Source organism: Camelus ferus, chromosome 7 (genome assembly GCF_009834535.1).
Source record: "Camelus ferus isolate YT-003-E chromosome 7, BCGSAC_Cfer_1.0, whole genome shotgun sequence".
NCBI classification, from domain to species: Eukaryota; Metazoa; Chordata; class Mammalia; order Artiodactyla; family Camelidae; genus Camelus; species Camelus ferus.
This window is the reverse complement of record NC_045702.1, coordinates 47,623,891-47,649,428: the sequence shown is the minus strand read 5'-3', so window position 1 is coordinate 47,649,428 and position 25,538 is coordinate 47,623,891. Positions and strand designations below refer to the sequence as shown.

The 25,538-nt window shown below is 37.7% G+C and overlaps 1 protein-coding gene across 1 annotated transcript in view; it reads left to right on the top strand.

Annotated features, from left to right (window-relative positions):
- Window positions 1–3,399: 3,399 nt before the first annotated feature.
- The window catches only part of SP4 (Sp4 transcription factor), a 60,317-nt gene continuing 38,178 nt past the window's right edge, over window positions 3,400–25,538 (top strand). Inside the window, exons 1-3 of the mRNA XM_032483876.1 lie at window positions 3,400–3,947; window positions 4,356–4,471; window positions 4,972–6,526. Of these exons, the coding sequence (XP_032339767.1) occupies window positions 3,941–3,947; window positions 4,356–4,471; window positions 4,972–6,526 (1,678 nt within the window). The 5' untranslated portion in view covers window positions 3,400–3,940. The remainder of the gene's footprint in view (window positions 3,948–4,355; window positions 4,472–4,971; window positions 6,527–25,538) is intronic.

Genomic DNA, 25,538 nt, shown 5'->3' with positions numbered 1-25,538 from the left:
TGGCCTCTCCATACCATTTGCTTTCTGGTTCCAAAAGACAAAATGAAGCAGTTTAACAATTATTTCAACAAGTAGCTTTATCATGGAGACACCAAAATTGGTCCTTTTCTTTCTTTCAAGTCACAGGTCATGTCTAGACCTAGTTTCTTCTCCTGTAAAATTAAGTATCCTCTGGAGCTTCTTCTATTATATTCATCCATAAACATATTATTAAAGTCTTACTAAATGTATCTTTAGCATTGTGGGGGATTAAAAGCCCTAGACTTTGCCCTGAAGGAGCTAAAGGGTTGTACTGTGGGAAGGTTTGGTAGTTTTAGTATGATCACATGAGCTTTCAGGACTTGTTGATCAAATGAATGACTGGTCAATTGAAAATGCCAGGTCCTAGAAAGAGAGGACCAGCAGAGATTTTCTGCCTGAAAGAAATCTGTAAAAAATTCCAGCGGCATTTTTCCAGATGTAGACTGAGAGTTGATATAGGTATGCAGAGCAATGCACAGGAAATCTACTTAGATTCTAGACTTGTTCTACAGTGTGATTAGAAATATGAAATTTCTGCTCCACATAGGTGGGAGGGAGAAAAAAAAATCCCAAACTGAGTTGCTACTACAATTTTTTTTTTTTAAGGGAGGAAAGAGGGAAGAGTAAGACGACCATTTATTCTTGAAGCTTTGTATCAATTAATATCATTGATTGATATTCAACTAATACATAGTGATATGACTCTAAAAGCTGTTACCCCTGGACAGATAATGTCTGAGTCCCCTCCCTACCTTCATCATTATTTCCTCACCTTCTGGAATTCTCCTCAGCATCTACAAAAGCAGAGTGGGGCAGAGGGCCCCTAGGATACTGTTGAAGCATCAAAGCAGAATTTGATCAGTGGTCACTTCTCAATGTTGTTAAATATTTTGAATAGAAATGCTCATTTCCTCTTGTGTGTATATATACATATCAGGTCATGATATAAAATATATTCCTGTGAATTATAATTTTTAAAAGTCTGAAGGGCACTGTTCTATGGCCAATATTAGTATAGGAAGGAATTCTCTGGGAAAAAACCATCCTAAGGCTGAGGATTTTGTTGAATTTATACTTACCTCTGTGGCAAATAATACTGGCTTTCTACTTACCATGGTGATATCAACTTCTTAAATTAATTACATTAAAAGTAAATTGGTTTAAAGAAAAACATTAAACCATAGTATAGATGGTATATAGCTTACATTAGGAAAGTGGGGTAAGAAAGACTGTAATTTTGGAATTACCTAGCTAAACCTTTTAATATGTAGGTAAAATGTTCCTGCCTGAGAAGTGATTAATTTAGGTCACCTGCTCCAGGTTTCTTCAACCAGGGGACTAGAAGTCTACATTTCCCACAAACTATTTTGCTATGGGCCCACTCATCTTTCCTAAAAATTATTTATTCTCCCCTAAGAGGTCTACATCCCCTCACCCCTTTCTCTACTCAGATAACATTTATGTCTGATTTCTAAGCCGCTTTGGGAAGTTATTCATTTTTCCCTGGGTATCTCACATGTATACTTGGGGCATACATGTTAAAAAAAATTGTTTGTTTTTCTCTTGTTAATTTGTGTTTTATTGGCGAGGGGTGTCCAGCTAAGAACTCAGAAGGATAGACGAAAAATTATTTTTCTTTCCCTACACTATGTGTTGTGAATTACCAGTATTAGCACTTACCTATAGGACACAATATTTAGGACACTTTGTAGATCCATTCTGAATGGATAAACATTCTTTCTTTAACCCATGGTTCAGAGCCAGTGACACTGGCCCTCTGAAGCAGGTTTTGTAAGGTAAGAAAAACTACAAAGAATGCCCCAATTCATAAGACTGCAAAAATGTCTTCCTTCATTCATCGTAGTGAATTGGGAGAAAAAAGACTGGGGGATGGACAGTGTCTATTTCAAAAGACGCACTTTTGGACTTCCTATATTGTATATGGTGGAGTAGAAAGGCGGCTTATTTAAGGATCTTAGGCTCATTTTTAAAGAAGGGGAAGATAATACTGTTTCATTCTTATTCGAATTGCTTTGTCTTGATGCACTGCTCGCCTTGTCATCAGCCCAATGTTGCAGTTACTTTAACAAGCAAAGGAAATGCCATTCAAGCGCAGCACCTGGGATTTCCTCACCCTTGCAACATGTCAGGCCTCAAGCAGGAGACAAAAAATGCTCAAGGCTGTGTGTGGAGCCCAGGTGAAAAAGGAGTTGGTGGCTGTGAACCTGGGTGTGTAACGGCGCCTACTCCCCAGAGCCAATGTTTACATTAGCTATTGACTTCTACCTTTGGTACGTTTAATCAGGCGCTTATTATATTGCATGGCATCATCCTGACTTCAGGACTTAGCAGGAAAGCTGGGGTCAGGAGACTGCTCAAGTGCATTTGACAATTAAATGCTTTGTGCAGCCAGATGTGAATTCCACCTGCCCAGGAGCTTATTCTGTGACTAGGCCTGACCCAAATGAAGCTAGGCTTTCCTTCACCTCCAGAATCTTGTGAGCCCCAGAGAGTGAGAAATCCGACAACCACGCAGGCTATTCGGCAAAACCCCAACGCAACCTTTGAGGGCGGGTCACTGCTCTTCTCCAGCCAGCTAGAGACAACAAATAAAATGGAAGATCCTTCTCTGTGGGAAAGCAGGCCTCAGATTTGAAATGAGAGGCCTGAGGGAGGGAGGTGAGCAAAGAAAGGAAAGGTGAAGGCGCTGCTCCAAGAAGCCGGGTTCATTCAAACCCGGAGGACAGCAAACCCCGCCTCCACACGCCTCCGCCCGCTCAATCGCCGAGCGCTCCGGGTGTGAGCTCGCCCCGCGGGGAGCGGCTTGGAGCGGAGAAGGCGGTGGCAGAGGTGGTTTGGGCAGCCCTGAGCGGCGGATAGGCCCAGGCAAACAACACCCATTCCCCCTCGCTCAGTTCAACTCCCACTCGGCCCCGGCCACGCCCTGAACGCCACCGCCCCCTCGGGCAGCTTTCCGCTCGGCAGCCGGGCCTCGGTCGGGGGCGGGAGGGAAGGCGTGCCTTGAAGGGGACGCCGCGGCCACCGGAAACTACAAGGGCCGACAGGCTTTGCGGCAGCGCCCCGCCTCCTTTCTCCCACCACTCAGCGCGCGTCACCCAGGGCCTCAACCAATAGGGAGCGAGCCAGGGAAAAAGGGCGCCCGGGTCCGGATGCGCCTCAGGAAAGCCATGCTCCCTACGCGGGGCCAGCGGGCAGTTCACTGGGTGCGCCGCGTCGTCGGTAGCTCGCTCATCCTCTCGTCCGCTCCTCTCGCTTCCCTTCAACAATAGCCCTACATTTTTCTTTAGTGGCAGTTCTGAGGGATGTTGGAGCCGGCTTTTGAGGGGAGGGCTCTGGGAAATGAGTAGGGGGCGGGATATCCTGGGACAACAAGTTTGGCTGTATGGAGGGCCTACCGGCAGCGCGCCTGAGCTAGAACGCTGAGAGAAAGAGCGCCGGAGGAGCCACGGGAGGAAAAGAAAAGCTGCTGAAAGAATAACCCCGAGAAAGGGGGTGGAGAGGAGGCGGCCCCAGCGCCCCGGCCCCCGGCAGGTCGGCGGCCAATCCGCTGGGGGAAGGGGTGGAGAGTCGGCGGCTCCGACTGAGAGAGGCCGAGGGGGGTGGGGAGTCGGCCAAGCTCGCGCCGCCCTGGCCCCGCCCCCGGCCCGCGCCGCCGCCCGCGCCGCGCGCCGCCGCTGTCAATCAAGGGCGAGTCAGCAGGGCTCGGGCGGAGAGAGGAGCTGCTACGCCACAGCCCAGCGGCGGCCATTCGCGGAAAAAGAGGCAGAGCCTGTGCCAGCTACAGCCTCCTCCGAGCCACCGCGGGCGGGCGGGACCGGCCTCTCCTCCCGCCTCGCCCCCACCCCCACCCACCTCTATCCCAGTGTCTCCGTCTGAGGGTTTGTCCTGTTAATGCGGGATGAGCGGTACGTATTCTCCACCCCCCTTGGTCTCCTTCACCGCCTCCCTCCCTCCTCCCTCCCCAGACCCTGCTCGGTTCTACCCCCTCCCCCGGGGCCGCTGAGATGCTTTAAGGGGAGGAGGAGAGGGAGGGAGGGAACCAAGGGGAGGGAAGGAGGGTTGTGTTTTGTCTTAATGTCTGAGAGAGAACAACCTTCTGGGTGTTGCTCTGGAGCCGATGGGTCGGGTTTCAAACCACGTTTTGTGATATCCCCCTCCTCCCTTCGCTCCTTCTCCCCCACCCCCTGCCGGTGTGCGTGGATCGCGGGTTTATGGAGATTAATGTTCTGGGGGAGGGAAGGAAGAGGAGAGGGTGAAGATGAATAATAATAATCCTAATAACCTGTTGTCGTATGGTGGGGGGGTTGTTGCAGATCAGAAGAAGGAGGAGGAGGAGGAGGCGGCGGCGGCAGCGGCGATGGCTACAGAAGGAGGGAAAACCTCTGAGCCAGAGAATAACAATAAAAAACCCAAAACCTCAGGCTCCCAGGTAAAAGCAAACATATATATATATATTATATAAAATTCATCGCGAAACGTTAGGGGAAAGAGGGAGTTATGCCCTTTAAATGCCCAGAAGTGAATAACAGGATAAAAATGTTTATCCACTCAAAGCATCTTTCTGAGAGTGAGGAAGTAAATTGTAAATTCATAAAGATTTCACATGTTTGGGATATCGTTGTTTAAAATTCCACCAGGAACTCAGACTATAAGAAAAAGGTGTGTATTTTTCCAAGGGCGTTTTGAGTTTAGGAAAATAACACATCAGGAAAGTTTGTTAGAAATTTCCTTTTATTGAAACTTTCTATTACAGGATCTGCTTCCTTATTCCTATATCTTGCTGCTTTTGTTAATATTTATTTTGATTTCTGCCACTTCCTGAGTAAGTTCTGAAATGATGTCTAAATAAACCCCTCCCAAGTACTGGCTTTCACTAAATCCACCCACTTTTTTTCCCCCCCCTCTCCTTTACCATCCCATTTTGGGTAGGACTCTCAGCCCTCTCCTCTGGCTTTACTGGCAGCTACTTGCAGCAAAATAGGGACTCCTGGAGAAAATCAAGCAACTGGACAACAACAAATTATTATAGATCCAAGCCAAGGATTGGTGCAACTTCAAAATCAACCACAACAGTTAGAACTGGTAACAACACAGCTTGCTGGAAACGCTTGGCAACTTGTTGCCTCCACTCCTCCTGCTTCAAAAGAAAATAACGTTTCTCAACCAGCTTCTAGTTCATCTAGTTCTTCCAGCAGTAATAACGGGAGTGCATCTCCCACAAAAACTAAATCAGGTAATTCTTCCTCCCCTGGTCAATTTCAAGTCATCCAAGTACAAAATCCAAGTGGTAGTGTACAATACCAAGTGATTCCACAACTTCAGACAGTGGAAGGCCAGCAAATTCAAATCAATCCAACTAATAGTTCATCTCTACAGGATTTGCAGGGTCAAATTCAGCTCATTTCTGCAGGTAATAATCAAGCTATACTCACGGCTGCTAACAGGACAGCTTCTGGGAATATTCTTGCTCAAAATCTGGCAAATCAAACAGTTCCAGTCCAAATTAGACCTGGTGTTTCAATACCACTGCAATTACAGACCCTTCCTGGTACTCAGGCTCAAGTTGTAACAACCCTACCAATTAACATTGGAGGAGTGACGTTAGCTTTGCCAGTGATAAACAATGTGGCTGCTGGAGGAGGGACTGGACAGGTTGGCCAGCCCGCTACTACTACTGAGAGTGGGACTTCCAATGGGAGTCAGTTAGTTTCCACACCCACCACCACCACTGCTTCTGTCAGTACAATGCCGGAATCTCCCTCCTCCTCCACTACCTGCACAACCACTGCTTCAACATCTCTGACCAGCAGTGACACATTAGTGAGCTCAGCAGATACGGGCCAGTATGCAAGCACATCAGCCAGTAGTTCTGAACGCACTATTGAAGAATCTCAAACACCTGCTGCTGCTGAGTCTGAAGCCCAGAGCTCCAGTCAGCTTCAGTCTAATGGAATACAGAACACACAGGAGCAATCAAATTCTCTTCAGCAGGTGCAGATTGTAGGCCAGCCTATCTTGCAACAGATCCAGATCCAACAGCCTCAGCAACAGATTATTCAGGCTATTCCACCACAGTCGTTTCAACTCCAGTCAGGGCAGACGATCCAGACCATCCAGCAGCAGCCTTTGCAGAATGTTCAACTTCAAGCAGTAAATCCGACTCAGGTGCTTATCAGGGCTCCAACTTTAACACCTTCAGGGCAAATCAGTTGGCAAACTGTACAGGTTCAGAATATTCAGAGTCTTTCAAATTTGCAAGTTCAGAATGCTGGGTTATCCCAACAATTAACCATCACCCCAGTGTCTTCAAGTGGTGGCACGACTCTTGCGCAGATTGCTCCTGTGGCTGTTGCTGGTGCCCCAATAACTTTGAATACTGCCCAGCTTGCATCAGTGCCTAACCTTCAGACAGTGAGTGTTGCCAACCTGGGTGCTGCGGGCGTTCAAGTGCAAGGAGTTCCAGTTACAATCACTAGTGTTGCAGGTAAGTCACTACAATCTTTTCTCTTTAAAGATCCTCTTACACAGGTTTTGATAACCATTGGTTATTGTTTTTCTTTGCTAACTCTTCGATTTGGCATAAACCTTTGAAGTAAACATAATCATAGGGAAGCTAAAATACACAGGAATATTATGCTAACTACCCTAACTCTATAATCATCAGTGTGACCATTCACAGTCATATTTTTTAGCATTAGGTTTCATATGTTAAATTTGTTATGGTTTTATCAGACTATTTTGTGAAGCAGAGCCTGATTAGAATCATAATTTTTTTTTGTAATTTGGAGATCATATTTGAGTATACTGGAACTTTTCCGAAAGAACACTGGTCAGAATGCTAGTTTATGTCTTCTTTAAGGGAAAGTAGGTTTAAAGTTGAAGTAGTGTACAGTTATGAGTCTGTTGAAGTTATAATTCGACTTGGTAATAAAGCTTTTTCTTAAATTGAGTTACTTCTCAACATTTCTGCATCTTGTTGCCCAAACTTCTGCATTTTACTCTACAGTGTTGTTTTAAACTAGCTATTGATGCAATTGAGAGTAATAATTTTACGTTGCAGACTGTTTCATTAATTTTTAAATCTGCTTTTCTGCTAACACCAGAATTTGCTCAAGGTTTTGAGTGAACAGTCCTTCACTTATAAAATTATATTTAAGTAAAATCTGTTGTGGTTACGGTATTTTTAGGTGTTTTTAGTGTGAAGTTGGTGGAAAGCAATGAAAAATGAAGACAGTAAAGTGTCACAAATTTGAATTCATTTTAAAACTAGTTTATATAGCAGTCATTTGTTATGTGGGAAAATAGATATTTCTGAAGTATTTGGAAATCTAGTCTTACTAAGTATTTTAATCTTTCTGGACCAGTCTTATTTTACCTAATGCCTTTTGTTTTCTAGTAATTAAACACTTTTCGTTGATTATGATTTGGTGAAAACCTAGTTGTGGTTTTAGTGTCTTTGATGCTTTCAGACCTCTTTCATTAAATTATTGCTATTTTGATAATCTAAAATGAATAAGCATATCACTTTGGAACGATCTTTCTTGTAACAAGTTTCAGATAAATTATGCTAGGGTTCTTGTTTCACAGTTAATACCTAAAGGTGATGTATATATTTAAAATTGGAAGTTGCCAGATAGAGAGAGCTCTCTGATTCAGGAGAACAGATTATGTGTTTTATTTAGACACCCATTAACTCTAAACCAGAGCTGTCCAACAGAATTTTCTGTGATGATAGAAATGTTCTGTATGTGTTCTATCCAATATGATAACCACTAGCCATATGTGTTTATTGAGCACTTAAACTGTGGCCAATGCAACTGAGGAACTGAATTTTTAATTAGACTTTATTTTATTTAAATTTAAACTAAATAGCCACATCTGTATTGACAGCATAGAAACCTAGTGAAAGTATTTCAAGTGTGGTACATCTTCCCATAAAACTGTTACAGCACAATTATATGTATGTTTTTCTGGATTACAATCCTTAGCTTGCTTTGTTCCTGCTCTTTCTAAACATTGACAATAAATTAAGTATTTTAGAAAAATGTCTATTTTGAGTGGGTTGAATGTATTTATATTGTCAAGACAAAAGTTATTTCACTTATATTTCATATTACTTATTAAGAATTAGTGAATTACGATTAATTAAGAGAACTGAATAATTTATAATTGAGGTTAGAAATAGTTCTGCTCTCTAATTGGTATCAGTTAAATCTCAGAGTTTTTCCTTTGCCTGTTGTGAGGGTAAGTTAATGTAACTAACTGAGAGTATGATCTTCTGACCGCCTTAGATGCATTTGAATGATAAATTACTATAACTGCAGGATCCAATTTCTGGAACTATAATTTTTTGGTATGTTTGCTTTTCAAACAAACTTTCCAGGTGGAGTGATTATAAATCTCATTTAAGTTTGAGAACCAAGGGTGAAGTTGTAAGCAATGAACTAACTGTAAGGCAAAATATGGAAGGGATGGATTTTGAGCCTAGTTCATAAGTGCCTCAGAGAGTGGATTTCTATGCCAGGTACAATTTATAGTTTTTATTCTACAAACATATATTGACCAGCTTTGTGTTGAGCACTCCCAATAGGTGTGTTTAGTCTTGCATTTTCAGGGATAATTTTTTCATTTAAAGAGTTTATACAAGGGGAGGGTATAGCTCAGCGGTAGAGTGTGTGCTTAGCATGCACGAGGTCCTGGGTTCCATCCCCAGTACCTCCATTTTAAAAAATAAATAATTAAATAAGTCTAAGTTACACCCTCCCCAACCTCAAAAAATTTTTTATATGATTTGGGGGACAGTTATGTGTGTGAGGAAATTTGAACTTGATGTAGTTGGATTTTTTCCTTCTGAAACCAAAGATTTAAAATTTTGTTGGTCTAATAGACATGTTCTATCATTTTAAGAAGATAGCTATGTTACAAAGACCAGAAATGTACCCTGATCTGAGTAGTTAATCTGGGCCTACTTGTTTGCAGATTTTACTTTATTTCCTAATTTCCTAGCATAGTTGGTGCTTGACAAATGTTTGCTGGATTAAGGTATAAATGGTGATGGAGAGGCACAGTTCAGAATTGGGAGCAGCACCCTGGAGTGGTCTTGATGAAGCTAATGATGGCTCTTTTCATTAATTTCTTTTGGCTTTGCACTTTTAAGACGTTAGGAGTGGTACACCAAGTACCTTCCTCTCTCTAGAAGGGAGAGAATGAGCAACAAGTGCCTATGTATTATCCCTTTTATAAATGTGCCCTGGAAGTTCAGATCTTTTACTCTGTGTCCTCATTCACTTTTTCGTGCTTTTTGATTGTTTCATTTCTGCCCCTCCCCCCCACAAATGGTATTGTTTAATTTATGGGAAATTTTTGGCTCTAAATATTCCAGCAACTATTTCCAGGGTTTGAAAACATTATTAATAGTTAGCTTTGACAGAATGTAATGTCTAGCTCAAGAACAAGAGGCCAGAAGTTCTCTACCATCCAGCCTCATGTTACTCTTCAGAAAGTGTAGGAAGTATTCTGGAGGATATGGACAGAAAGAAAAAAATCATACAAAGTAAAGTGAATGAAACCAGTTTTTGAAGCTGGGAGCTTCATACTTGATTTTATGAAATGGGAATGTTAATGACAACCTAGGGGAACCTCTTTCCTTGATAATGTATTTAGCATAATGTGTTTCTGTGGTTTAGTCTCAACTCAAAATCCTGATAACAGGTTGAGCATCTAGCATTTAATTAGAATTGTAGTAGAAACTAAATGCAGGTACGCCCACTACATATTTATTGTTTGTTTTTTTTTGTTGGGGTTCTGAGTTTGACTTTGAAGAAAAAGCAAAAATCCTATTTTCAGTTAAGAGCAAAGGTAACAGCTAATCATGCTGCTGGCTTAAGAACATCCTTTGTTTTAACTAAGTGAGGAAAGTGAATGATGTTTTCCTCAAAAACAACTACCTGTTTTCACAATGTATTCTAGTAGCCAGAGCCCTAGATAAAATGAACTTTAGGAATTGTTCCTCTTTAAAGAACTTAGAACATGTAGGGACTATTGGTTTCTAAATTTGTAATCAACTTGCACTGGTCAGCAATTTGGCTAATTTTTGGCCTTCATCACATACAGTAACAGATCATGCTTTTTGCTTGATGGATGGAATTTCTTTGTCAGTTTTAGCGGAAATGAACATTTGTATACAAATTCCTACACATAGGAAGTTCAGACTTGAGAATAAGATGTTGCTGCTGGCTCTTCAAGAACTAACTTTCTTACCTTTACTTCTTTGGGAATTTAAAGTATAAATCCTGGGGATTAGCAGAACCAGGACTAGGAGGGCTGGTTTTTCATTATTAGTGAAAATAGAGACTAAAGGAAATAAATGACACGTCTATTTAATTTGAAAACCTAACTTCACTCAGTAGAATCAACCTCTTATACCAGACTTTTTTCCAGAGCTACTAAAAGTAGAAAATTGACTTGAAATTTAATACAAATATGGTTTTCCTTTGCCATATATTGTATTAATTTGGATTTCCCTATTAGGCATCTTAAGATAACATATACACATATGTTATACACATATACACACATATGTATGTGTACATATATAAATGTATACACATTTATCTATGTGTATACATATGCCTCTTGTGTTTGCTTATTTCTTTTTTTTCAGAGAAGTCAGTGTTTACTTCTGTAATTTTATTTCTCTTAACGTTTTCTAATACTGTTTGTTATAGGTTGGAATTCATTGTAATGAAGGAACTTAAATCTTATGTCCTATACAAGTGATTTGGGTTCTGAACTACCAAGTTGGTTTTACCCATTAGAAGATGTATAAGCATGATCTTTAAGATTTGTTGATGATGATGATATATCAATATCATTGCTTATTTTTAAGTTTTTCAGAGAAGATAAAAAAAGTGCTCAGTGTAGACCCACATTAATTGTTTAATAGGGCATCGTTTGGGAGGTATTTCAGGATAGTGGAACAAGGGAAAATAGAGTGTTAATCATCAGCTTTTCATATCTGAATCAGAGAGTATATAACAAGTAATACTTAAGGAATATTGGAGCAGGCATAAAAGCAAGTTGAAGAGGAAGAAAGGACGCTTGATTGAGAAGAGAGGAAAAAGGTGCTATACATAGATCTTAGAGAAATAACACGAATTTACAGAATGATAGAATTTTAGTTTCAGGTCTTTGAGATTATTGCTCACCAATTGTAGCCTTTTGTTATTGCTGCTAAAGTTTATTTATAAAGGAATTTTGTGTTTTTACTATTATAAGTGAAAGCAGAAATATGTCAGGTTCTGCAGTATACTTGGGGGTGGCATATTAAGGATTGACCATAAAGGGGGAACCTGGCCTGATATCAGAGTGTATATATATATATATAGGCTCTGCTGTACTCTTCTGATCTAGGTATAGGGTAAGATTAAATGTTCATAATGCTTGTCATTTTACTACCTAGTGAATGAGCAAATTGTGGCAAAGGAAACCTTTTAAACCAGATTGCTTATGTAAGTATGTATGGTGAGATAAAGGCTAAATGAAATTGTTGTTAACTAAGGTAACTTAAAAATAATTGAACATCTTTCCCCCTCCCTCATTCCTTAGTGGTATTTTAGAACTGAAGAAATTGAAGCCCAGAAAGCTTGAATGACTTTCTTGTACTTTGTGGCAAAATGAGGACTAGAATCTTGACTTCTGTCACGTTGTCTTTCTGCTGTATTTCTGCCTTTGTTATCCAAATCTTTTGCTAATTAATGAACTTGATAATCATCCTTAGCAAAGTCCTTGAATGAATTATGGAGTAGTGGACTCGCATTTAAAAGAATTTAGGGATCATTGGGAGCAAGTATGGGTTCCCTAAGAAACCAGGTTCATGTATTCTTTCTTTAGTGTTTCCAGATGAGGATAAAAGGAAATAACATTGGTGCAATGTATCTTGATTTCAGTGTTGATAATTGTGCTTTCTTTAAAAGCTTGTGCTGGTTTCTCTATTAGGTGAAAAATGTTGACTATCTACCTCAATAGAGGCCTCTGATATTGTGGTGTATGGGTCTATCCTCAATGACAGTCCTGTTGAACATTTTTTTCAAATTTCACACTGAAGGATGGCCTATTTACTGAATTCAAAGATGAGGCAAAGTTGGAAGATACTGCTAATAATATAATAGGGCATGGAATTGAGATTCGGACTAATGTTAATAGGCTGGAAAGCAGGACCAGAATTAGCAACATAAATAAAACAGGTAAGATCCTCTATTTATGGGTGGGGGTAGGGATTGTATACCTGCAAGGTGAAAAACATGGCTTGGCAGCAGGACATGTAGAGATGATTTGGGATTTATTGGCTATATGTGAACTAAGAGTAAAGCTCCTGTACTTCGTGCTTGTCAGACCATTTCTGCAATATTGTGTACAATATTACGTGTGGCACATTTTAAATGGGACAGTGACAAACTGGCAAACATATCAGAAAGGATTCCCAGGATGAAGAGTGTGGAAAACATTTCATACTACAATAATCAAAGAGCCTGGGGGGTTGTATTATTAAAAGAGAACAAAAGAAAGTGTGATAGCTTCTTTGGATATATGGAGAGCTGTTTTTTGTCCTTGTCTTTTAATTAATAAAGCTGTGGTATGTTTTGGTCCTGGGAAATCAGTAGAATAAGTGTATGTACACACAGATTGACCAGTGCTGTACAATAATAGATTGGCTTGTTTCATGAAGGAGTAATCTTCCTATTTTCAAAGTCTTGGTGTCCGTCTACTAGAGACACTAGAATGTGAAAGAATTTCTTGTATGGAAGGTTTGGTTAGATAATCTGTGAGTCTTCTAATTCTAAAATTTAGGACTCTATGAATATTTGAGTACATACTTCTATTCTGGGTACGTCCATCCATTTGATGAGTGTTCTGTGGAAGTCTTGTTAAACTTACATGCTTGACTAAGTACTCAGGGATTTGGTGGTGCACTGATAGGGGGTCACATGGTAACAGTAACAGAGTGGGAGATTGAGTAGTTTAAGATACGGATATTAGCTTGAGGTAAACATCAGAGTAAATGAGAGAGCTATATAAAAGGATTATCAGAAAGCTCTGGTGAAGTGCAGCTAAGGATCTGGGGAGAGGTATACCCACAGGTGGAAAAGAGGCGTTATGTTTCAGTGTGGTAAGAACCAAGTGACTGATGGGCAGTGTCTGTTTAGGCTGTGAAGGTACCTGTCTTGAAAGGATACTTCGATTGGGGAGATAAGGCTTACATAAATCAAACAATTATGTGGCAGCTGCATTTGCATGTGAGAGTTAATACTTAAGTACGGGGTTTTGAGGTATGGAAAATGACTAGGAGAGCTCAGAGACTAGTGAGATCAGTGGTTTGCAGTAAACAGGGAAGGCTTTCTGTGGTGAAGGTTGGTTTGGGAAGTGGGCATTTGAAACTTTGAGGGTAGTGAGGTGAAGAGAGAGGATGTCTTGAGCCAAGCAGCTGAACTTGGAATGAAAAGCATAAAGCCCTCACATGGAAGCTTCCAGCTAACACAAGGAGTGGTGTTTTCTCTTTTCTGTGTTCCATAGAGGCATAGTGGTCTCACAGAGTAGCTCAGGATACGCCCAGTGGACTACCTGCCACCCCTGCTTCAGCCAGAGAACTTGTGTGTTTATTGGACTGTTTGCTAACATTTTGTTTTAAGGAGAGATTCTGCCAGAATAACAAAAATAGGTTTGCAAAATACAAATCTAGTGGATGGAAGGGATTGAATGGTAAGTTTTGCAAATGATATTATTGGAGCATTTCTCTGTAGATAAATGTACAGAGAAGTTAGAAATCAGAAGCCCAGTAAGAGTAATATTGTTGGAATAATTTAGCTTTGAATTCACAGTGGCCTTGAGAAAGCCTATGGTAGTGAAGTTGCTTAATACAAAAGACAGGTTGTTGAACTTCTCTTTAGTACACAGAATAGTGACATGAAATAAATGTTAAGGGATTTGGTAAAAATATTAGGTTTGCTGGTACCTTTCCTTTACTCTATATCAAGTATGGTAACAGGTATTGAGAAACTAAAGATAAAATGAGACACATTTGCCTGTCTCACAGAATATATTATCTATTGCAGAGATAAACAGTATTCCTTTACATCTAAGACATACTTTAAAAAAAAATTGTTACATCTTTGAAATTGGAATACACCTTATAATCAAAGGCATGTCATAGTCTAATTAGCAGAATTTTTCCTTATGATCACTTGCATCTTAACTCAGTGGAATATGATGAATATATAGTTAAAGTACAACGTGACATTTAGTTTATAAAGGCTATAAATGAGGCGTTATGGAAGCCCAGAGGAAAGAGAAACTAGTTCTGCTTGAAGAGTTCTGGGAATATTTTTGTGGAGAGGGTGATCCTAAGCCAGGCCTTAAAGGATGACTAAAAGTTTCCCAGGTAAGGATGAGGAGGGCCATTTCAAGTTATGTTGAATTTTCCATGCAGTTTGGAAATTCAGTTAAGGAATCTTCTGTAAACAATGCAAAATTCAGGCTTGGATCAAGGAATGTCAGTATACTTTAAAGTTGAATTGTAAACCTCTGGTGGACAGGGGTTGAATCTTATATGTGTATTTTTTTTTTTTTTCTGTTTCACACATCGATGAACATTGCTCAGTACATATAATCCTGATACTGAGTTAGGGGAAGGGACACAGGTGGAGAGCTTTGATTTCGTAAGAGAATGGGATGGATAGATCCTTGGGGGTAGATTCAAGATGCGTACTTGAAAAGGAAAGAGAGTTTATGATTATAAAAGGAAAAATGATTAATAAAATGAAATAAAAGGAACTTACATCTGATTGTTTCATATGTTTTGGGAGACAGTTGCAGGTGAGAATCTTAGCATTGAGGGGAGTTCTGAGGATAAATCAAAGATATTTAAAGTTTCTTGTCCCTCAGAAGTTATTATGTAGGTGCCTCGTAACATGGCCAGTCAGAGAGTGGTTAGTACAGTTCTGTAAATAATGAGTCAAGTCACCACAGCTTTTTGTTCACAGAAGCGGAGCTGCTTTTGCACAGGAGTATAGGAACCAGATAGTGATCTGTGCTGTGGTAAGTGGGTACCTGTGCGTGGGGTGGGGTTGGGGGAGCGGGTGGAAAATCCTTGATCAGTTGTAGTTGAGGTGTCTAGGCCAGGGACTTGAGGGAGAAGAGGGAAGAGGGAAAGATTAGATTCATATGATGACCAACACTATCTGTATTTATATACAATAAATAATTATACTTAAAGTGGTTTGTGCGTCCTACACACTTTCCTTTGTATTTAAATCTATATATGAACCAGTTTAAGACATTAGCATTTGACAGACATTTGTCATAAATACTACAAACTTTGACAGTATGCGTGTTGAAGCAGTCATTTGATCATTTGTGATTTTATTAATAGTTTTTATTTATAATGTTAAAGCACATTGCATTTTTATTTCTAGAATTTCTCTCACCTTTTGTCCTCATTGATAGGATGTCAGTACCTATATTGATTTTAATGATAGAGCAGGTCAGTGGTTTTAGTAACCGCTTGATAGACTTTGATCCATTTCATGGACTCCCAGCTAGCAGACTGAATCCATAAATTCAGTCAGCAAGTAGGTTCTCAGAATCTGTATTCTGAGGCTTGATATCTTCCTTACGAGGTTGAATAACATGGGTCTGAACTCCCATTTCCGTAATTTTCTAATAGGGAAATAAATCATTATTTTTCATGAACGAAACAAGAAGTAAATGTGTTCTTGAGCCCTTAATGTTTGTTTTATATTATGGCTTACATTTACTGCATGTTTATATTATGCCATGTACTGTATGCAATACTTGATATACTAAACTCATTTACTCTTCAGAACACCCTATAAAGTTTAAGTATTGTCAGGTGCAAACACTAAGGCCTGGAGTAGTAAATACTTTGTTCAAGGTCACCTGGTCCAAACATTCTGTCTCTAGAACCCTGGCACTGTAAACATTACCACTTATGGTCTCTCACCACATTCTCCCTATGTACTGCAGTGTGTGCTTCCTGTGATCAGTTGTGGAAACAATTCATTGTCTGTCTCTCATATGTCAGACGCTGTGCTTTACCACTTTATATATATATTAACTCATTTAATTTTTGCAGTCTTATGAAGAAGGTAATGATGGTGACCTCAGCTTTTACAACAGGAAACCAAGGCTGTCAGTGATTAGTATCTTGGCCAAGGGCATACAGGTAGTATATTAGGCAGCTGGTAGGTGAAAATACTTTGTAAGGCTGGTGTAGCTGAAAAGTACTATCTTTACAACTAAGCAATGTGATTTTAAGTATCTTACTGTAATTATTGTAGTATAATCAATGCTTCCTATATCTTTAGTTGAGTGCTCTACTCTTCTATGTCCCTTTGGGTCACAGGGCATATATGCCACAGAGACAATTAGAATTTTAAAAAGTTTTATTACTTTGTGGTATTCTACATTGATAGGAAATTTGAGGCCAATGAGAATATTTCCTTTGTTAAATATGTCTCCCATAATCCAATTTTAAATTAATTTTAAAAACTAATTCTAAGAATATAAGCTATAGAGGAGTCATATATTTCATTTTCATTAATATTTATAAAATATTAATATTTAATTTAACTATATTAAGCTTTATTAAATATAAACAGCATATATTGATAATGTTATATTAATTTATACATACTGATACTCACATTAAGATTAATAAAATTATCAAGTATACCAAAAAAAGTGTGTACTTTATGAGGCCTGTATTTCATGACTTGCTTCTTGATCAGGATGTGACATGTCAGTATAGATATAAATTTACATACTTTCTGAAGGAAATATCATTAAGAAATGACTTCAAGAGAATCCAAAGATCATAAGAATTGTATGTATAGAATTTGTATTCTTCAGATAACCCTGCATGCCATTTTTTATGTAGCATTAACTTGCTTGATGGGGATGGTGCTGTAACTATTATTGCTGTCTAATGGATAAATAATAAACAAGATACATTTGAGTATCTGCCACTATATACCAGACATTGTTCTTAGTGCTGGGGAAACAAAAGAGACATGTTCTTTGCTCATGGGGCCTATATACTTTGCTCTAGGTGAGTTTTGTTTTATAACAACCTTTGATTATTGTTATTTTTAATACATGAGAAAAATCAAGGCTCAGAAATGTTAAATAATTTGCCCAGTGTTACAGAATTAATACATGGGGATGTTGGGGAAAAAACTCAGATTACGTCTAGCTTCAAAATTATTGTTGGCTGTTTCATCATGAGTCCTTGGGGCCAAGGAAGTACTTTCTATGAAAAGTTTTTAAAGTTTTTTTCCCCTCAATTTTTAAGTAACAAAATAACAAAGAAAATTGAAGACCAGTTTCATTTTATAAGAATGATACATTGGAAGTAAATTTATAATATATGAGAATGGAGTAAATTTAGTTTAGTCTATATTTTCAAAAGATGTGGTTGAGTTCATTTTGTCCATCTGTAAGTGTGTGTGTGTCTGTGTGTGTGTGTGTACATTTACACATGTAAACTTACACACCATAACATATTGAGTAGAAACTTGAGGGGATTGTATTCTGTATCTGTGGACCTATTTATATCACTTTCCTTGTGCTCCCAACCCTACCCTGTGATTAAGGATACCAGCCCATTTTGGAGTAATTCTAAAAAATTAGCACAACTTCTCACACTCCCACCCCCACCCCAAATCACAAAGAAAACTTCATTGTTTAAATCAAAGTATTCCGACAGCTCTCAGTGCTTTTAAAAGGATTCTCTGGCAGCTCTCTGAGCTGGCAGTGATAACTATGTATAATTTTCAGACTGGAAGGCAAACATGTTTCATTCCATAAGCAGTTGATGATGAGCAGAGGTAACTATGACATATTTAAAAAAAGAGCTCTGTGCTGGGTAGTATGTTCTCTGCCATTAAATAGTTGTCTTACCTTTGGGAATGAAGGTCTTGGTTTTTTCCTGCAGCAAAATATTTGTGTATGTTATATGTGTTTTGTAAAATGAAATATTTGAGATATTTTTGTTTGGTTAAAATTCTGTAATTTTGCACACAAACATGTGGAAACCAAATTGAGCTTCAATTTTATTTTGGTGAGCCAAGAGGAAAACTCAGGAAAAAATATCATTTAACAATATTTTTAGTTTTTAAATCAAATTGATTACTTTTTGGAGTAAAACTGAATGAAATGTATCAGTATTTCTAAAAATGTAGTATGTTTTGGCAAATCTTTGAAGCCAAATCTAATATTGAATCTAATGCTATTACCCTTTAAGGAAGGTCACTCATCTAGGTTTGAGTCATTACTAAGGATTCGCAGAATTTTTTAGATGATTCGCCACCATCTTTTTAAACTAGGCACACGCCCAGCCATCAGCAACAGTGAAGATGAAGGCCAGGAACCTAAACCCTTGGGAATTCACATCGCCATCTGGGACCTCATCTGACTAGTCAGAATACCCTTGCCATTGGATGTAGACATTGAGATGCCTGGTCAGAGACCAGCTGCACTTTAAGCCAGGGACTTAGGCTTGCTCAGGCCTGAGCTTCTCTTCCTAACAAGCAGCATCAATAGCCCTGTGAGAATAAATACTACCGCAGTGTCTTTGCAGAGAATTCTCTTACATGGTGTTACCTCCTAACCTTTCCAAAAGCTAGTTCCTTATCTTCAGACCAAAGATTTTACTGTAATCCTTGTGGCCTTCCTGCTTACCAGTTTTGCAGTAACCATCCCAATCCACCTAAGCACTTTATTACCTTAGTACTTAATGACTTAAACTTCTAGTCAGCCTGCCCCAGGGATGATGGTGTAAAATATACAAATTTAGAAGTAGAAGAGTTAAATAGATCTTTCTAGCTCAGTTTCAAAGGAGAAAATGTTTTACTTCTTATTCTAGAAGATGAGGAATATGACAGCTGATTTGTTGTCCAAAAAAGTCTCATAAAAGCAATAGTATTTTCATCTGCTGGAACTTTAGAATTTTCTGCTTGAGATATTAAAGCAGGGAGAACACCATTTTCAGCCTCACAACTGCTGGCACAAATGGAGTTTAATATAGATTCCAGCTGTACCTTGGGGAGGAAGTACTTTAAATTCTGGATTGCACTAAAGTCAAGAAGCATTTGTAGAATGACTTCTGTGAAGAAGTTTTTTAAATTAAATAATGATAAAACAATTTTTTTTAAACAAATGTGTTTCAAAAGTAATTTTAATATGATACTTGGATTTCATTTGGTAGATTAAATTTATAGAAACACTTTTAAAAGTATGTATTTAATTACCCATGATAACTGAGAAACAAAAGAGTTGTTTTAGAAGTCATGTCTTAGAAAAGTTATGTATAGCACTCAACTAGTATACAAAAGTAAAACAAAAAGAAAACCACATAAAGAAACTTGTGCCTTCAAATGCCGCTTAAAAGCACCCCTAGTAAAGGACTTACTTTTTTTATGTTATTAAGAATTCTACATGCTTTTCAATATATTAACCCTCTTGTTACAGTAAAGGCCAGTGAGCAATCAATTCTTACTGGTTAGGAATAGCTAACTATTTCTTTCTACATAATAATACTATATAGATTTAACTTAAAATGAAGGAGACATTGTGGTGCTTGTGAAATAGAGATGGACCACATTGAGACCTGACTTCAGTTCCCGGGTCTGCCAGTTACTGTCTGTGATGTGGAGATGTCCTTTAGCTTTTTGAGCCTTAGTTGTAAAATGAAAATAACAAAATGCTTACCGAACAGGTTTTTTTCCGAGGATTAAATGGAATAATATGTGAAAATGTTTTGTAAAAGCCAAAGCACTAAATGGATGTAAACTATTATTAATTACTATAAATTTACCCTTACTCCTTTCTTCTAAATTAATTACGTGTATGTGTTTAGCATTTTGCAGTCTCATTTTCTATTACATGGTCATTTTTGTATCTGCAGCATGTAGTACAATGCTGGTAATTTAGTAAACATTCAATAAATATCGAGCAAAAAGAAATGAGACTTTTCCATTACTTAGCTTAATTAAGTGTGTTAAGTATGAGTTTTGTTTTCTATATTTGCTTTGACATCTGGACCCTTGCTGATCCTGGAGGGACTGCCCCTTTCAGGGTTAACAAGTTGCTAGAGATAGTGAACAACTCCACCTGGAGTGTGCTTTTCAAATACAAACCAATCCAGAGCCCGCAAGCACATCCTTTATGACCTTCATACTTCAACCCACTATCTACCTGCTCTAATCAACCCAGGGCTGGGTACCAGACAACTGGGGTGCCGGTTATACCCCATAGCCCTTTGAAATTATTCAAACTGGCCAATCCTAAACCTGCTTCCCCTGCCTCGCCTTTTCCTTTCTGTGGAACAGCAATAAAGGCTTTTGCCCACAATTCCCCCCCCTCCCTCTGCCTTCTGACCTACCCAGGTTCTTCCCTTTGTGACCCCTGGTGGCATGGTGTGCCCCCTCCTCTTGGTAACTGAATAACAAACCTGTCTTTGGCAATGTTCTCATCTTACTATACCTCAGAATTTCTATGAATACATTGTATTTTAAAACAGTGGCCTACTGGTTTATTTTTTTAATTAATTTTTTTTCTCTTTTTTAAAAAAATTGAAGTGTAGTCAGTTTACAATGTTGTGTCAATTTCTGGTATACAGCACAATGTCCCAGTCATGCATATACATACATAGATTCCTTTTCATATTCTTTTTCATTATAGTTTACTATAAGATACTGAATATAGTTCCCTGTGCTATACAGTATGAACTTGTTTATCTATTTTACATATAGTAGTTAGCATCTGCAGACGTCAAACTCCCAATTTATCCCTTTCGCCCTGTTTCCCCCCTGGTAATCATAAGTTTGTTTTCTATGTCTGTGAGTCTGTTTCTGTTTTGTAAATAAGTTCATTTGTGTCTTGTTTTTAGATTCCCCATATGAATGATAATCATGTGGAGTTTTTCTTCCTCTTTCTGGCTTCATTTAGAATGCTGATCTCTGGGTCCATCCATGTTGCTGCAAATGGCATTATTTTATTCTATTTTATGGCTGAGTAGTATTCCATTGTTTAAATATACCATGACTTCTTTATCCAGTTGTCTGTCAGTTGACATTTGGGTTGTTTCCATGTCTTGGCTATTGTAAATAGTACTGCTATGAATATTTTTTAATCCTTATGGCAAAGAGTCTTATTAAGAAATAGTAGTAAACATTGTTAATTTAAGGTTTCTTCAGAAGTAATTAGAGATTCACAATGCTGTTGAGATATGTATGTGTGTAGGTTCATATGTTCATGTGTATGTGTGTGTACATATAGAAAAATTTTTTTAACCTCATTGGAAGATGACAAAAATTCTGATCTGTAAGGGTAGCTATTGGTTCAGCTAGTTTTGTTTGTAAATGAAAAAACTAAGGCTCAAAGTGGATATGTAGTTTACCCAAATCACATCTTTAGTTGTTGGCAAAGTCAGGATAATCTAGGTCTAAGTCCCTGAGGCTTAAATAGACATGCAAGTGTCATAAGCTTTTTTATTAGGAAGCAAATAATAGGCAAATTTTTCTTGCTTCTTTCCTTTCTCAAAGGAATAAGGTCTGAAAGTTAATTTTGTTTTCACCTGTCCCAAGTGGCAGTGGTTTTGTTGCTGAGTAATTATTCCAATTGATACAGTTTTTTCATCTAGCAAAACTAAAATGTAGTTATTTAAATTTTATTTCTTAAACTATTTTTGACACTAGAATCCAGATATTTTGTGTCCAGAATTCACCCATTTTATATCTTGGCTCTTTTATTAATTTTTTTCTTAATTTTGTTTTTGGTGTTAGATTTACAAACTTAGGAACTTGTAGCAGCCTTTATGCTAGGTACTTTGTTGTAAACATTTTTCAATATTTATACCGTTATGATAAATTTAACTGGGCCAAATAATCAATTTGTGAACTGAGATAATATGGAGAGAAATTGTTGAGAGATTAGTTAAACTATAGTGAAGGAAAACAATGAGTTTAGGAATTTTAGTGGGTTTTCCTAATGGGTTTTTTGGTTTGGTTTTTTATTTTTTGATAGACATAATTTTAAGAGGTAGACATATAGGTGAAATAGCATTCTGCAGTGTCTGTATCACTGTCTTTATATAAATATTGGCTCAAGTTTGGTGTTTCTACATTTGAAGAAATAGAAAGAACAGGTGGTTTTAACTTGATCCTCAATTCAGATGCTAGTGATAGTTCTCCATTTCCTCAGAAAACTGAACAAAATGTGGTGTAATTATGTTGGAGGAGAAATTTAGGTTAAATTAAAGCAATACATTCTTAATTGTGTAAGTAATTAAACAGGGCATAACTTATTGAGGGACGATGTTAAATCTCTGCCCTTGGAAATCTTTTATATACTAACTACCTCCTAGATTGTTCTAGACTTGCATGCCAGCTGCTCCTCAGGCATCTTCTAATTTTCTAAATATGAGAAATTATATTTTTTGATTATAGAATAAAGCACTTAGCAACTTCTTTATAGTGCAACCTTTAATCATGGAGGAATGATACTGAATAATGATCTGGTTTGTTTTAGAACTCATAGATTAAAAAAATTTTTTTACATTTCCTGCCAGGTTTCGCATTTGCCCTTTTCTTGCCAGGTCTTATTCCTGGTCTACTGGAGGCCCTGACGTGCTCTTATTGCCACAGAGTTCAGCTTTTGTAACTGAAAATAAACACTATAAATGGGAACTAAGTATTGGTCCACTATGCTACTTCTAATAGTAATCTGATTATTTTGGCTTCCTCCAGTGTGTGTAGACAATGCCTTGCATATAGTTGGTGCTTAATAAATATTTGACCTAGTAAATATAGCCCTATTGAAAAAAAATTTCGTATTTAATTGTTTGATTCCATTTTCCTTAAGTATATAGTCATTTCTCAAAACTTGTCAATTATTCCAAGGACTATAATAGTCATTTCAGCTGTAGTAATAATATGCATACAGAACGTTTGGATTTCCCTTTTTGCCTTTTTTATTAATTCAATAAAATATGATCATTTTATTAATCCTATAATAACATTAAAATCTCAGTATTTTGTATTACTATAAAATCTGATTTTATTTAATGACATATATCAGTTCTGTATTGTCTTTGTGTTTTGTAATGCTAATAGAAGTTAGATAAAACAAAAAAGTTTTTTCTTGTGTTTTAACATTATGTATAACATTCCTTAATTCCTTTTCATACTGAAATGTTACTCACTGGACAACTGTAAGTCCAGATAATGTAAATCTGGCCAAATTTCATACTTTTTTATTTAGGATTTTAAAATCATTCACAGTTCTTTACTAATTAAAACAAAAATTTTTATGTGATACGAATCTACTAGTGGCCTTTGGAAGTAATTAAGTTAGTAACTTTTTAGGCTTCCTTAGAAATATAACTAAATGTAGTTTTGCTTTGTTTTCAAGCTCTGTATAGAGGATTTACTAGGTCTAGAAATAAGAACACTTGCATGTTGCTTTCCTTTTCAAAATCATCGAGGGTAAGCAGGAAAGAGTATTCTTTGATAATGACTAGATTGTTGTCTGCCCAAGCTGATAAAGCACATTGAATATTTCTGAGGGACAGCAAAATCAAAACAGAAAATAATAATTAAACTCCCTATTGTGACAGAGGGGAAAGGGATATGAATGTGATCCACTGTTTTTTTAATTAGCTCTTTTACTTTATATGATTTATTTCCCAGCTATTGCCATGTACCATGGTTAAATGTACATATGTGGAAGTAATCTTGAGATATCTTAGCTGTGAGCAATTAATGAAATAAACAACTAGTTTTTAAAATAGTTAATATAGGTGTATTGTAAATCCATGAATGGTCTTTTGAAGCTTTAGAGTGATGAAGAAATTAAAAGGATGAAACAGTTAAACTTAAGAGTTCTTAGGACTATTTTCAAGAGGAAATGTAGAGATCATTTGTTAAGAGTTAGGCTTTTATTATAATTTTACAGTGAAGTTCATTCATCACCTTGCCTGCACATATCTTTAAATTATTTAAGTTAGTCTTTTCTGTCAAATGTACAAACTTCTATCTGTCTGTCTTTTAAGGTTTATTTCTGTAAATGAGTTTTTTTTAATTAGTTAGACTCTGAACTCATGTATGTGAACAGAATCTTTACTTTGCCTGTGTTCTAATCTCCCCCATATGCCACATATTATTTCTGTTTAAGAAAGTCAATGTAATTTTAGATATAACTCCCCCTCCAAAAAAAAAAGATGTGTTCATACTCTTCTCATCTTGAATGAAAGTGAATAGAGATGACTAGAATTGAATTCCCAACAACTGAAGGTGGGTCTGGATTGCATGGTAGAGGGTGTAGGATAGTTCTTACATGAGTAGAATGATCCCCTCTGTGGTTTTAGAGAAAAATTTGTGGCTAGTTCATCTACACTTGAAAGTGGAAAGCTAGTATTTCCTGGTCGCTCAATTTGCTGTTTAGAGGTGTAGCTTAAAATAGCCATCTATGGGGTTAGACTGATTCGTGACAGCCTAACAGTGTTGGCCCAACTTCCCTTGGCCCTGAACTGCACAACTATTTTAAGCTGTGACCCTAAGAACTGACAGGGCATACTGTACCTTCATAGCACTGAGTGCCAGTTCTGTGTTTCCAGGTCAGGTCAGTTGTAAACTTCTGTGCAGTTAAGGCTATCATTCTAATGTTTTAGGAATCCTCATACACACTGGCACAAATTAGGTTGCCATAATAAATCAGATTTCATTAAAATAAATGCCATTTTAGGGGAAGAAAAGAATTAAAACACAAACCCTATGTTTTACCTATTTAATTTGAACATTGTTTGTTTGGGTGAACTGCCTGTAAAACAGAAAAATCCCATCATTTGGTGATCATTGTTACAAGATTTTGCCCCTTTTGGAAGCCAGTATACTAATGCCTGATTCTGTGATTGCCTTTGCCCATGTTCTCTGCTCTCATGTCAGATTGCTTTTTTCTCCTCTGTTATTTTGTATCGAGGTGTTAGTGTTCCTGGTTGCCAGTTTTCTCTTTTTCTTATTACTTACAACCTCTCAACTACATACCTTTTTTGTGTGTGATTATTCCTTAAGTTCCTGCTAAGTGTAGGCACAGGGCTGAATTCCTAGAACATAAAGATGGTATTAGACATAGTCCTTGCCTTCAGAAAAGCTTCTGTTCTATAAGAAGACAGAATACTCATTAAAATTAAAGATAGTACATAGAAATAATACACAATGGCATATACTGAGAGCAAGCAAACTGAATGATAAAAGTAATATTGAAATTAAAAACAGGAAGATGCCACTTTTAACCAGGACAGAAATGAAACGCTTCCTGAAGCCTAGGAGGCTTGAACTGATTCTTGAAGGAAGGGAAAGCCTCTCCCCCAACCCCAAGAAAAAACAAACATTAACAAAGAAGGAAAACATTATTGGCTGAAG